This window comes from Jaculus jaculus, chromosome 3, assembly GCF_020740685.1.
Source record: "Jaculus jaculus isolate mJacJac1 chromosome 3, mJacJac1.mat.Y.cur, whole genome shotgun sequence".
NCBI lineage: Eukaryota > Metazoa > Chordata > Mammalia > Rodentia > Dipodidae > Jaculus > Jaculus jaculus.
Genome location: NC_059104.1, coordinates 66,148,209 through 66,162,905, shown reverse-complemented (window position 1 = coordinate 66,162,905; position 14,697 = coordinate 66,148,209). Strand labels below are relative to the sequence as shown.

The 14,697-nt window shown below is 41.5% G+C and overlaps 1 protein-coding gene across 3 annotated transcripts in view; it reads left to right on the top strand.

Annotated features, from left to right (window-relative positions):
* Positions 1–9,129, top strand: part of Lcp1 (lymphocyte cytosolic protein 1) — a 48,194-nt gene extending 39,065 nt beyond the window's left edge. For all 3 annotated transcript variants that reach the window (XM_045146368.1, XM_045146370.1, XM_045146369.1), the window contains exons 13-16: positions 286–419; positions 2,247–2,370; positions 6,331–6,455; positions 7,466–9,129. In XM_045146368.1, coding sequence (XP_045002303.1) covers positions 286–419; positions 2,247–2,370; positions 6,331–6,455; positions 7,466–7,598 — 516 coding nt within the window. In that variant the 3' untranslated portion in view covers positions 7,599–9,129. The remainder of the gene's footprint in view (positions 1–285; positions 420–2,246; positions 2,371–6,330; positions 6,456–7,465) is intronic.
* The last annotated feature ends 5,568 nt before the right edge of the window (positions 9,130–14,697 follow it).

The window sequence follows — 14,697 nt, the reverse complement described above, 5'->3', positions numbered from 1 at the left end:
GTTTGAATAGCCATGAAAATGCTCATAATAATAAATTTGTTCTAGTTTTGATATCAGACCACATTGGAGATTTGGGTGAGATTGAGAATGTTTATTTAAGGAAGAATGGCAATTCTTTTAACTGATTTAAAAATGTAGAATTACAGAAGAAGTCAAAATTTATAAAAATCATTAAGTTCTGATATTATTTAGTTCAGTTTTTATCTTTGGTTTTATCATTTTACTTGATATTCATTATAATTAAGATGATGGCTTTGAACTGCTTCCTTTCTGCCCCACTGACAGCTTGAAAACTGTAATTACGCAGTGGAGCTGGGGAAGAATCAAGCTAAATTTTCTCTTGTTGGCATTGGGGGGCAAGATCTCAATGAAGGAAACCGTACGCTTACCCTGGCCCTGACATGGCAGCTGATGAGAAGGTAACTAACTGACTGTGAGGATAAATGGGTTCTTGTTGAATTGGTTATCAAGAAAAATGCTAGAAAAAGATTTTAGTTTTTAATTCAATAAAACCATACCTTATGATAGATATAGTAATGAAAGAAGTCCTTTTTATTTTCCTGCTACTTTTTTTTCTTATAATTCTATCTATGATAATGTGAAAACCTGTTGTTAGGTCAATAAACTTTGTAGATTATTGTTTCATCTTAATGAATCTTTCTTTTATCATTTGGACTGACCTTCTTTGTCTGGTGATACTTTTCCTGAAATTTACTTTTTATGATATTAATGTAGTGACTACTGCTTCCTCTTGATTTGTGATTACCCTGGTTATGTCTTTCCTATCCTTTTACTTTTGACTAATTTGTGTAAATAATAGCCAGTTATCTTTAGTTTAGGTTAGATTTCCATAACAGTCTCATCTTTCCTGGCCTCCTCTCACATCCACACCTCCCCAGTGCTCTTTTGTTGAGTGGGGAACTGCCTAGAGCTTGCACTCACAGCACTGCATCACTTGGACAAAGGGCTTTCCAGCCTGGCACATTTTGAACATGCCTGTAATCTTAACATCTTCTTAGCAGGGTTCCAACATATAGCATAGTTACCATAAGCATATGTCATAGTACAGATTAAGGATCTCACAAGGAAACAAACCTTGACATACAAGCCAACTTAGTTTTGTTTCACGTGTGGAATCTTTCTTTAGATGAGTAACTGTTTAGTGGACGCTAGATGATTCATCATGGGAGAATTGTGCCATGTGTAGGAGCAATAACTGGAGCCAGATTGCCGACAGATTATGGAAGCGCAGTCCTGGGCATTGTAGATAGATGGTGACCTCGTGAGGCAGGCCCTCCTAAGGGAGCTTCAATCTCAGGCTTCCTGAGTTTCAGTTTGAGAAGAGGTCTATAAAAGGTAATATGACCCTGTCCTGCAAACCTGAGCCATGAGGTCAACAAACCTGCAAGGCTCACCTGCTTGGCTTTCTTCCTGTGCAGAAGAAGTAGCTTTAGGGAGTGGTGAATCTATTCTGTGCCATGGAATTTTAAGGGCCTGATGTGACTTCTTAAAAGTTCTCTACACTGGGCTGTAGAGATGGCTTAGTGGTCAAGCGCTTGCCTATGAAGCCTAAGGAAATGGCAGAGGCTCGATTCCCCAGGACCCATGTTAGCCAGATGCACAAGGGGGTACACACATCTGGAGCTCATTTCTCTCTCTCTCCCTCTCTCTCTCTCTCTCTCTCTCTCTCTCTCTCTACCTGCCTTTCTTGCTCTGTCTGTTGCTCTCAAATAAATAAATAAAAAATGAGCAAAAAAGAATTTTTTAAATGCTCTCTCCACTAAATTGCAATTCTAAATTCCACCTTGAACCTAAGAGAATTCTTATCCTTGGGCTAATGATGATCTTTCCTGGTGCATTCCTAACACGTCACTTATATAAGAAATTCATTTACATTTTTGCCTTACCATATTTACTGCTGGGGGTTATTGAGTTGTTCCTTAATGTCTATGGCTCCTTGAAGACCAATGCTACTGGCTAGCGGAATCCTTCCCTTACTTTTCCTTTCCCCAATTTCTTCTCTTTCCTTGTTCTGCTTGTCCTGTGTTGACAGAGTACATGAATGTATCTGTTTTGTATTTTATTATAACAAACACATGTTTACATTTTATTTGAAAGGGAAATAGTGTTATTAAATAGTTTTTTACTCCTCTAATGTAATAGTGCTCAGGCCATCTTCTATGACATGCCTAAAAGGAAAAGAATTTAGCTCCTTCTCCCCAGATGCCATTCTTGATTTTGTTCAGGTATACACTGAATATTCTTGAAGAAATTGGTGGTGGACAGAAGGTCAATGATGACATTATTGTCAGCTGGGTGAATGAAACATTGAAGGAGGCTGGGAAAAGCTCATGCATCTCTAGTTTCAAGGTAAAAGTTTTTGTCTTCTGTTACAGTCTATATGCTTATGTTTGTGTTTTTATTATGTATTAATTGGTCTTGAGGTTCCTTCTCCCATTTTGACTTTTCTTAAATGACCCATTATTATTTCAATGTTCGTGGCCATTTCATTTTCAATTTTCTTATCACTTTCCTATAATATTAATTTTAAAACCTATCACTTTAGCACCTCATTTTTGGCCCTGTTATTTCAATGTAGCATAAAATATGGTACTGTTTTTTATAAAATGCGCCATTTCATGGATTCAATTTTTGATATTATAATTATGAGGCATAAAATGTTAAATGATCTCCTATGTGATATTTTTAAATAAAACCCATAATTAAGTATATATACATATATAGATATAGATAAAGATCTCCAAATCTTATTTTTATTACTAACACCATTATATGTTACTAAATGTATTAGCTCACTCATACATTTTTGGGATTCTTCCTTGAGAGGCCTGCACACCTGTTCCGCAGCATAATGATGTCAGTGCATCTTAATGACACTGGTCCAGTTTAAGGGTCAGGATTGTGGGGAGAGATCAATTCACACCTGTCAGTGTGGCATTGCATCATGATGTCAGTACTCTGCTCAAAATAAGAAACTTAAGTCTTTTTTCCCCAGGAAGAGCAGTGAGCTGGATAGGAAAACACAGGAACATCCTGTAGGCAATGGGCACTTCTGCCCACCACAAATCTGCTGCTTGGTCTGGATGGCTGAGCAGAGATTGGTGATGAAGTGAGTATTTCCTTTCAGAAAGGGATCTGGAATGGCAGTGGAGAAGAGCAAGGTCAAAGGAGCTCCAGACCTTGATTCTTTTGTAGTACTAGGGCCCTTCTCCTATAGTCACCTTGGCAGTAGAAATCAGCTTTACTCTTGTCCTCATTCTATAAGTGAGTGAATGAAGGCTCAATAAGTGCAGGTGATGTGTCCTAAGATAGCAGAAAGTATTCTGTGGGGTGGGATTTAAGAACAGTATATTTGGTTTGGGGCCCATGCACTCTAGAAAGCAGCGGGAACCGAGGACAACCAAATTCTATCAACAAGACAAGAACAGATAGCTGATTCCCTGTCAGCAGATGAACCACCCCTAGCACAGCAGCTAGGGCCCAGGTGAAACCACAGAGGAGCTGGTGATGAGCAGGAATGCTGTTTTCTTGGTGAGCCTGACAACCTGTGCCAGAGTGGTGGAGGCAGACACTGAGAATACGCAAAATGCACCAAATCAGAATCCAGAAGCTCCTGAGAGCTCAACACTAAAGTAAACTTAAAGCACACTGACTAAGGCTCAGGGAATTTTGTGGAAGAGGGGCCCAAAAGAATGTAAGAGCCATAGGATTGGAGGGAATTTCCATAGAGATTGCCCCCACCACAATAACTGACTGCTGCTGTCAAAACTTATTGCCCACCATGGGGAAGGAGGGCCTTCAGTGTAGTGGGGCCAGGGAGGGGGGAAATAATGGTACCAACACATGATGTATAAATGCAATGTTTCTTCTATGACAAGAATGTTTCTAAGACAAGAAAAAGAACAGTGTATCTATTGGTCGCTTAATCATTCCTATGAACTAACCAGTCACAGGTTCTTCTTCTAGCTGCCACCCCAGAGCATTAATTATTCCATGGTGTTATCCTGAGTGTCCTTGTGTGGATGAGGTTTGATAAGCCCTGTGATGCTCATTCTTAGGAATGCTTGACAATTCTTCTCTTTCATACGACTTTCTGGTCTCATTTTCTGTCTTCTCACTAAGCCATTACAATATTGATTAAATAAAAAGAGCCACAGGGTGTTCCAAAAGGAAATGTCAAATTAGCCCCATAGTTCTTTTAAGTGGAACCCTTAAAAATGAACACAATTCATGAATGAGAAATCATTTTGGAAATCATCCTGGTCTCCTTGTTGTCTACTCTGCTGCCAGGAATCTGCCACTCCTCAGCCTGTTGGTACCTCCACAGCACTGGGCAGGTTGCAGGGAGGACAGCAGGGCGGGGGTCTCCTGATGCTGGTGGGCTGCGGCAGTGTCACAAGTCCTGTGGGAGCAGAAGACAAAGCTAATGGCAGAAATTAGATTGTGATTCCGACTTGATTGCAGTTTCACAGTGGTTATTTTATTACTCAAGAATAAATACAAAATGGTATTTTATCATTAAAAATAATTATTTTTGCTGGGCATGGTGGCACAGGACTTTAACCCCAGCATGCAGGAGGCAGAGGTAGGAGGATTTTCATGAGTTCAAGGCCACCTTGAGAATGCATAATGAATTCTAGGTCAGCCTGGGCTAGAGTGAGACCCTACCTCAAAAAAATATATTATTTTACCTGCACAGGAAAATCCATGGTAGAGGACTAGTATATAGTAGGGGTCCTGTGTCCTGTCTCTTGCTTAGGATTTATTCTTATTTTCAACCTCCAAGTATGGCTGCTTGAAGTTAGCATGCGTGGATGGTCCCACAAATGCACTCATTACCCCCAGGACCAGGACAGAAGAGAACACACGTGTAGAATCTTATACACCACATGCAAGCAGTACACATAGTATTAGGTGTAAACATTCAAACATTTACAAAGCCCAGGATGGTAACCAAGAATTTTAGGTTCAAATCTTAGTTTTACCACTTCCCAGCAATTTATTTACCCTTAGAAATTTCTTTTACTATGTCAGTTAAGATGGAATGTGGAAATGGTAGGTGTAGTTCAGTGGTAAAGCATTTGTTTACTATGGATGATTCTCTGAGTTAAATCTCAGAACCAGAGAAAAAAATATTAAGTGTATTAAACACTTTGCACAGGAAATGACAACTCTGTGAAATAATGCATTTGTTAACTAGATATAGCCACTCCACAATGCATATATACTTCAAAACATGTTTTACGTGTTACATAAAGTTTTGTATCAATTAAGAAATAAAATTGAAGCCAGGTGGGGTGGCACACACCTTTCATCCTAGCACTCGGGAGGCAGAGGTAGGAGGATCACTATGAGTTCCAGGCCACCTGAGACTGCACAGTGAATTCCAGGTCAGCCAGAGCTGGAGTTAGAGCCTACCTTAAAAAAACAAAATAAATAAATAAAATAAAATTGAGGGCTGGAGAGATGGCTTAGCTGATAAGGTTCTTGCCTGCCAAAGCCAAAGGACCTGGGTTTGATTCCTCAGGACCCATGTAAGCCAGATGAACCAGGTGGCACATGTGTCTAGAGTTGTTTACAGTGGCTGGAGGCCCTGGCACCATTCCCTCTCTCTTTGTCTCTCTCTCTCTCTCTCTCTCTCAAATAAATGAATAAAAATAAAATATTTTTAAAGAGAAATAAAATTGAAAAGTTTAAAATCCAAAAGACATTAGATGTCTACCTCTAGCTTGTGATGATAATATGAGGCCATACTGGGAAAAATTTGAGGCACAGCAAATATTAGTTACTGTAGTCTCTACTTAATCGTGTTTGTGCTGTTGCTGTCTCCCTAGCAGTGACTGCTGTCTCTTCCTCAAGTCTTCAGGGAAGAATGTCTGTGGTCGCTCCAGTCCAGCTGCACCTTCCCCAGTCATCCTGTTACTCACTCATGGTCATTCTTCCCAAACAAAGCGGGGTTTTCTTCACATCTTTAGTCTCATCTTTCTGATGGGTTCTTTTTTCACATAGTCCTTCCTCTGCTATATCTACTCATGCATAGCCAGTAGTTTAAAGGCAAATTTTATGCTCTTCCCTAATTTCCCTAACTTCCTTCCCTACCATTCACTGTTTGAGAGTAAATCCTGTTACCTGGGACATTGGTGGTGCCCCTACAAAAACTACCATGGGTTGTAAATACCACACGAGCACTGTGACATCTCCCAGATCAGGCTGTGTATATTTCCTATTTAAGAACAAAGAATTGCCCACTTCCTGGTTGGAAGTGACTTGAGGACATATTGACAAGACCCTCCTTTTCTCTCCACATAGGACCCGAAGATTAGTACAAGTCTTCCAGTTCTGGATCTCATTGATGCCATCCAACCAGGTTCCATTAACTACGACCTTCTGAAGACAGAAAGCCTGGATGATGAAGAGAAACTCAACAATGCAAAGTACATAAATAAACCTTGGTTCAGGAGGAGGAACAGTTATAATACCTGATACCCATTCTTTGAGCAAACACTTTATTTTCACTAAGCATAATATTTCTTCTCATGATTTATTATAGCTTCATCATCATTTCAGATGTAATGCAAGTTCAGTTTAAGGCTCCCTATGCTACAATGGAGCAAAAGAAGAATATTTTCATATTTAATAAGCAAGCCTAAAACTGGATTTCTAATCCTAATTTATAGATTTCTAAAACAAAGTTCATAAATGGAAAGTTCCAAATATAAGCACCTCTTTCATGAATGTCTATGGACTTGAATAGACAGAGATAGTATTCAATCCCAGAGCATTATTCAGCAGAACAGCTGTGCTTTACCTGTCCTCCTGCTAAATGAATTAACATAACAGGAGCCAGGAGTCTACAGCCTCCAAATGTGGCCTATGTCAGCATTTATGAACAAAGTTTTATTGAGACGTAGCCCAGTGGTTTATAGAGCAGCTTGTCTGATCCAACAATAGAGTTGAGAAATTTCAACAAGGCCTGCAAAAACTAAGATAATTGATCTTGATCTTAGCCAAAAGGCTGAGAAGCAGTGTTGCCTGGTCTTGTTATAGAAAGTTTACCACAAGGTGGTACATGTGTCTGGAGTTCATTTGCAGTGCCTAGAGGCCCTAGCATGCCCATTCCCTCCATCTCCCTTTCCTTCTCCCACTCCCTGCCCGCGCCCCCCCCCCCCGCCCCGCGTATCTCTGTCTCAAACAAATAAATAATCTATTTATATAAAATGTGACAGGATCTGGGGAGTTCTCTAAGAACAGCCACTTCATTTGATGATTGTCATGAGGCTAGACAGCAAAACATGCTTTGGTGGAAGCTTGTTGAGTCTAGAGTTATCTGCACATGTGGGAAATTGGGGTGACTGGCTTCTGTCCTGACTGTATAACACAGTGCATGTGTTTCTGAGTGGTCTCTTCATCTGCTTTTTGCATGTGTTCTTCCCTCCCCATCTAGGTATGCCATCTCCATGGCCCGAAAAATTGGAGCAAGAGTTTATGCCCTTCCAGAAGACCTGGTTGAAGTGAACCCCAAAATGGTCATGACCGTGTTTGCCTGCCTCATGGGAAAAGGGATGAAGAGGGTGTAAGGCCAGTGGAGCAAGTCAAAAGGTGACATACTTATCCTCAGGGCCCAGCACAGCCCAGGATACCCAAGTTACCATCTGCCCATTCCAAAGCTCCCACTCCTGACATTACTTATGACTCAAAATGTGCACATTTGTTCAGCCAAGTAGCTTCTCCTGTTCTTCACAGAACTCACTTGTTTTTTAGAAGATCCAGTCTCCTAGTTTTTAAATTCATTTTTGTTTCCTTGAAATTCTATAGAAAAGTTTTTAAAAAAAATAAAAAGAAATTATTTTCCAGGTGCACTAACTGCTTTTGTTGTTAGTCAAGGATATAATCTTCAGTGTTAATTTTAATAATCTTTCCATCTGATTTAATCTGGCTGCCTTTTTCCTTGATCAGAATGAGGACCAGCGGGGAGTAGAAACCTGGTCTCAAAGCCTGTTGGTATAAGCCAGCACTGGGTCATTACAAGGCTCTCTCTGTCCTCCTCTCCACATTTTCTCCCTGTGACTTTGCTCAGCATTCCCTCAGAACCATGCCTGTTCTGCCATCCTCTTCTTGCCATCTTTGTCTCCAGTCCGGTTGGAGTATCTATCTGATGAACCAGTCAGGTTGTGGCCATCCCAAGAGTCCTTGCCAGCCTGGAAAACTGAGGTCCATTGTGTCGTCTGGGTTTCTTTTTTGGGGGGGGGGATGGTAGTCTGTTTTTAACTTAGGATTTGGATTCACAATTAACATCTTGAATAGTGTGGCTTCAGGTAAATTTTTAAGTCTTTGTCATAAGGTTGGATACAAGAAGGTGTGATGGAGAAGAAAGCCATGAGGAGGCAGCAAGGGGCAATCCAGGGTGCTGCCTGTCCTTGTGTTTATTCCTTTTTCTTACACATAGAGCCACTGTGGAAAAGGCCTGGTGACAGTTGGAAGAAATCTTGCTCAGCTTCACTTGCTCTTAGATATTACTATAATTGATTGCTGCAGCCGTGTGTTCACTCTTTTGGTACTACAAATGTTTTGCCACCCCTTCCCCCAACTAGGGGCAGCAACATGTGCCAATGAGCAGTATCCCCGCTGCATTCCTCCTGCACACACAGGCAGGTACACGTACATAGCCAGATGACGAGGGTAGAATGCTGCCTACAATAGGAGCGGATTTCCTGGATATTTAAAAAAATTCAAAAGAACAGTATGAACTTTAGTAGCTGAAATAGATCAAGCAATTTCCATGGAAATGACCAAAGGTTAAGAAGCAACAGGTCACAGTGAAGCAACATAGAAAGAGCCCGTCAGTGAGGTTTTGTCTTCAGGAACTTTGCCGCTCTCCAAAGTAATTGAAATACAGGGCTTGACTCATCTCTTGGCTCAGGAAGCCAGCAAACAACTTCTCATTTACAAGCCACTTTCTGCTACATCTGGATGCTTGCGAAGTGGTGACTTTGACTTTAGTCTGCACTCCGTGTAGTCTCAGATGATTTTCCCCATCTGCCTGCAGGAAGAAAGACTGTTACTCCCTTCATGGCAAATGAAGATGATAACTTTAAAGATCTTTCCAAATAAAACATTCCCAATTCTGGGTGTCTCTGTATGTCTTCTTTTGCAGTGTAAGAACAATGTGCCATAATCCATGTTATTGTGCATGTAGCTAACATGTAACCTGATGTGGGTAGGACACTCTGTGGGGTTTTAAGAATAGCTGATACAAGAGACAGGCATCACAAAGTTGAAACTAAGGTGTGAGAAGTGGCATAGAATAGCCAGGTGACATTCAAGCAAATGGCAGGAAACTAACAGCCTGAGGAGAAATGTTTCAGCTGAACAATGAAGCTTAAATTGCAATGATTTAGGCAAAGAAAGTTGAAAAAACAACTGTCCATAATACTTTGAACCTTATCATGAAGATCAGGATTGGTGTGGATGACTTCTAGTGTGAACTAGAAGACGTGATGTGGGTCTCCTCTAACGCTGGATTGAGGCTTGCTTTGGTAGGGGTGGGTGGGCTTATGGGGGATGTAGACAGATTCTCCTACATCCAGTTCTCTCAAGGCTGAGCTACTGAAACAAATACAGTCCCACTATCAATGTGGCGTACATTCACCCCCAAAGGAGCCACGGTGGCTAAGGAGCTGGGCCTTTGTACCTGGGCTGTGTTTCCCAACCTCACCTGGAGCTTATTCTTGCAAGTGACTTTTTCCTGGACTGATTGTTCTGCCGTTTTTCACCAAGGACCTAGCTTCCTTCCCTCCACACAGTAAGGCTATAACTATTAATATTGCTTGGTGCTGGGCTGGAATGACAGGTCTCCTAAATAAACAAACTGAACAAGGACTGGACAACAGATGAGCACTACAAAGGAAGGAAAGCCATTAGTGGTTAAGCACTTGCCTGTGAAGCCTAAGGACCCCAGTTCGAGGCTCAATTCCCCAGGACCCACATTAGCCAGATGCACAAGGGGGTGCATGCATCTGGAGTTCCTTTGCAGTGGTTGGAAGCCCTGGCACACCCATTCTCTCTCTCTCTCTCTCTCCCTCTCTCTCTCTGTGCCTCTTTCTCTCTCTGTCACTCTCAAATAAATAAAAATAAACAAAAAATTTTTAAAAAAGGAAGAAAAGCCAAGACTGTCCTGGAAGAGAGACTACCACAGCCTAAGCATGACAGGTTTCCTAAATGTAAGTTATTGGGCTGGAGAGATACTCTGCAGTTAAGGCACTTGTCTGCAATGCCTAACAACCTGGGTTAGAGTCCCCAGTAAACATGTAAAGCCAGATGCACAAGATGGCATATGCATCTGGAGTTTGTTTGCAGTGGCTAGAGGCCATGGAGCACCTGTTCTCTCTCTCTCAGTATCTCTCTCTCTTTCCTTCCCTTCCTCCCTCCCTCCTTGCAAATAACAAAAATTAATATTTTATTTATTTACTTATTTTGAGAGGGGGGCAGATAGAGAGAATGAGAGAATGGGCACGCCAGGGCCTTCAGCCACTGCAAACAAGCTCCAGATGCATGTGCTCCCTTGTGCATCTGTCTTACATGGGTCCTGGGGAATAGAACCAGGGTCATTAGGTTTCACAGGCAAATGCTTTAACCACTAAACCATTTCACCGCGCCCCCCCCAAAAAAAATTTTTTGTTAAAAAAGAAAAGCAATGGGGCTGGAGAAATGGCTTAGAAGTTAAGCCCTTGCCTGTGAAGCCTAAGGACCCCAGTTCGAGGCTCAATTTCCCTAGGACCCATGTTAGCTAGATGCATAGGGGGCGCACACGTCTGGAGTTCCTTTGCAGTGGCTGGAGGCCCTGGCACTCCAATTCTCTCTCTCTCTCTGCCTTTCTCTCTCTGTCCGTCACTCTCAAATAAATAAATAAAAATAATAACAAAAACGATTTAAAAAAAAAAGAAAAAGAAAAGCAAGATGAGCCAGGCATGGTGGCAAAACACCTTTAATCCCAGGGCTCAGGAGGCAGAGGTAGGGGGATTGCTATGAGTTCAAGACTACACAATGAATTCCAGGTCAGTCTGGGCAAGAGCAAGACCCTAACTCAAAAGAAAAAAGAAAGAATGTAAATTGATGCACTTTAAATGGACAAGCCAAGCATGGCACAAGAAAGTCATTTGCACTCAAGGGTCTACAATGAGAAGCAGGAGGCTTTCCCCATGCCTAAAGTGTATTTTGACTCCAGCTCCCTCATATCCCTGGAGCCAAGTGAGTTTTGTACACCTATTATAAATCAGTACTGAAACTGGCCATGGTGGAGATATTTGCAATCCAGTAATTATCAAACCCCCAAATGAGCTACTTTAGCAACTGACCCCTGCCTCTGTCCCAACTCCCAAATTCCATACCCCATCAATCTTTTGTATTCTAGAATATTCTATTGTATGCATATATCACACGTACACCTTGTTATTGCAAATATTCATGTATGCAGAATATTATTCTGCATCTCACTGTTTTCCATTTAGTATAACTTGGGTATTATTGCATATTTTTACATATAAATCTGCCTCAATCTTCAATAGGTACATTGCATTATAAGTGTACCAAACTGTACTTAGTAGCTTATAAATGGATTATTTAGGTTGTTTCAGTCTTTCTGCCCCAGCAATTATGGCCACAGCAAATATGACCCACTTTTTGAGCATAGAGTGTTTTTATTTTTTGAGGTAGTGTCTCACTTTAGCTCAGGCTGACTTGGAATTCACTAAGTACTCTCAGAGTGGCCTCAAACTCTGGAAATCCTCCTACCTCTGCCTCCCAAATGCTGGGATTAAAGGCATGTGCTATGACACCCTGATAAGAGTGTTAATTTGTTGTTGTTGTTGTTGTTGTTGTTTTTGAGGTAGGGTCTCACTCTGGCCCAGGCTGACCTGGAATTCACTATGTAGTCTCAGAGTGGCCTTGAACTCATGGTGATCCTCCTACCTCTGCCTCCCGAGGCATGCACCACCATGTCCGGCTCTGAGTGTTAATTTTAATCAGACAAGTGCCTATCAAGTTTCTGCCCCAGAAAAGTTATTGAACATTAGGGAATACAGCATAGACTCTTTAAGTTTCCTTAAATTATTTTACTAACAATCCTAACCTAGAATGTAGGGTTGAGTCAATCCCAACTTCTCCATTTTAAGTCTAAAGAAAAATGTCATCCCAGCAAAGACATGATGTGTCCACGGGTGAGCATGCACAGGTAACATAAATAACAGAGTGGGACATAACATAACAAAGGTAAAATGGCAAATCACAGGAACAGCAGAAAAATTGATTCTGAATGACGAGTCACAAGTGTTTTTGGAAGAGCGCAGGTCTGAGGAGGGAAAGGTGGACAGGAGCCATGACTGATGCAGGTTGATACCAAGTACAGACTGTCCTCAGATCCCTAGATTTTAACAAGAGGAAAATGGAAAACGATTTACCAGATTAAGAAGATTGCTCGGTGGGTGAAGTGCTTACCACTCAAGCATGAGGACCCAAGTTTAGAGCTCCAAAATCCACATAAAATTATAGGTATGGTGATGCATGCCTATAATTCCAACACTAGGGAAGTGGGGATGAGGAATTCTTGAGGCTCACAGGCTAGCTGGCCTAGCTGAATTGGTGAGCACTATGTTCAATTAGAGATCTTGTCTCAAAGAGTAAGGAGGAGAACCATAGAGGAAGACACCTTACCTTTACTTTTGGCCTCCACACACATGAACACATGCACCTCCACACAGGGTTCCCACACAAACACTGACACACATGTATGCACTACACACATACAAAAAGAGAAAATTGGGCTGGAGAAGTTGCTTGGTGGTTAGGCACTTGCCTGCAAACCCTAAGGACCCGAGTCCATTTCCCTAGTGCCTACATAAGGCCAGATGCACTAAGTAGCCCATGTATCTGGAGTTTGTTTACAGTAACAAGAAGCCCTGGCATACCCATTCTCACTCTCTCTGTGTCAAATAAATATTTTTTTTAAAAAAAGAAAGTTGTTTATACTAGTCATAAGCAAATGTTTACTGACTGTGGGAAATGATAAACAGACAAGTAATTGTGAGAAAAATTGTTAAATAGAGAAATTTTAGAATAACATGGATTGTTGTCTGCCTTGAAATAAGGACAATGAAGCCAATGGAGTGCAATTTATTGGGTTAAATGATTTAGTCCCAGCAGCCTGCTGTTTGATCCGTGTAGACACATGCATACACACTCACCAAGGCTATCCCCAGGCATGATAATGGTCTCTTTCGTAGACTGTGCAAACTCTTGACCATCTACACTAGCCCATGTCAGACTGATGGTAAGTGCACAAGACACTGCTGTGTACTTTCAGTATTCCCGGCACTGTTCTTGGGTCCCCTTCCTCCCGTGACTATCTGTTGTCATTGATCTCTATTCTTTGTCCACACTAGTGACAGGTTTAGAATAACAACCAGTAGGGCTCTTGGTGAACTTGACATGGTTTTACCCGACACAGCCCCGCCAGCCTTGCAATGCAGAAGGAGCCAGTGGACAGAACAAGCAGTGTTTACTGACCCTCTTGTGAAACCCCGTCACCGGCAGTTTCCTAATAACATTCCTGTGACTAACCCCTGGACTGCTAACCATGGTTCTTTACTTGTGTTCTTTCTCCTATTTCTGTTTACCAGTTAAATCTGTGAATAAGAGATAAAGGGGAAATTGTATAAATGTTTCTTCATGCCTCAAGGCTATATGTGCTTAATAACTCATATCAGGCACAAAAGCATAGGTAACAGTAAATTCTCACTATCTCACCATTAGTAATTCAGAGACAGGGAGGCAATAGTGAAAATTTTTATGTTATCTAACATGTGAGTATTGAGAAGTTTCATTAAATAAGTATATTGGTTAGTAGAGAGTGATCACATGCCCTTTATGGAATAGAAATCTTTAGAAAATTGCAATGCAAGCAAATGTTTTGTTCTAAAGCTACATGGAATCTAGCATAAAATTGGATGACTTCAGTGAACATTTCTGGATTCAGTTACAACAGAAGTTTACTTTGTGAGTCCCAAATACTCAGTCCTCACTGGGCAGAGTGTTGTCTCAAGGCTAGGAGGATGTCTCTGTGGATAAAATGCTCACTGCTTATGCCTGAATAATAGAGTTCGACTGAACTCCCCAGGCCTCATGTAAAAAGCCATGGTGGGCTTCTGCAATCTTGTGACGGGAGAACATCCTGGAAAGCAGCAGCAGCAGAGCAAACTTTCCACAGCAGAGTGGGATCCAGAGACAGAAACCCTCCCTCAGCTTGTCCTTTGGCATCCATAGCCTCCCCCCTCACACACATAGTCAGAACCTGCTCTTATTTACTTTGGGGTTTTTGTTTTTGTTTTTTAGTCTCACTCTAGCCCAGGCTGGCTTCAAATGCACAGCAATCTTTCTATCTCTGCCTCCTGAGGGCTGAGATTAAAGGTGTGTGCTACCACGCCCATCTAGAATCTGCTCTTATTAAGTAAGAGCACAGTTGACTCATGCTGTGGCTTGTATATATGGTGTTTATGTATCCTCAGGATTCACATATTGGAATCTTAATTCACATGATTACTTAAGGAGCTTAACATCTTTGAGGAACTGAAAGCCCAGTATGGCTGCTGGAGAAAATGGCCTGCTGAGTCACAAGAAACAAAT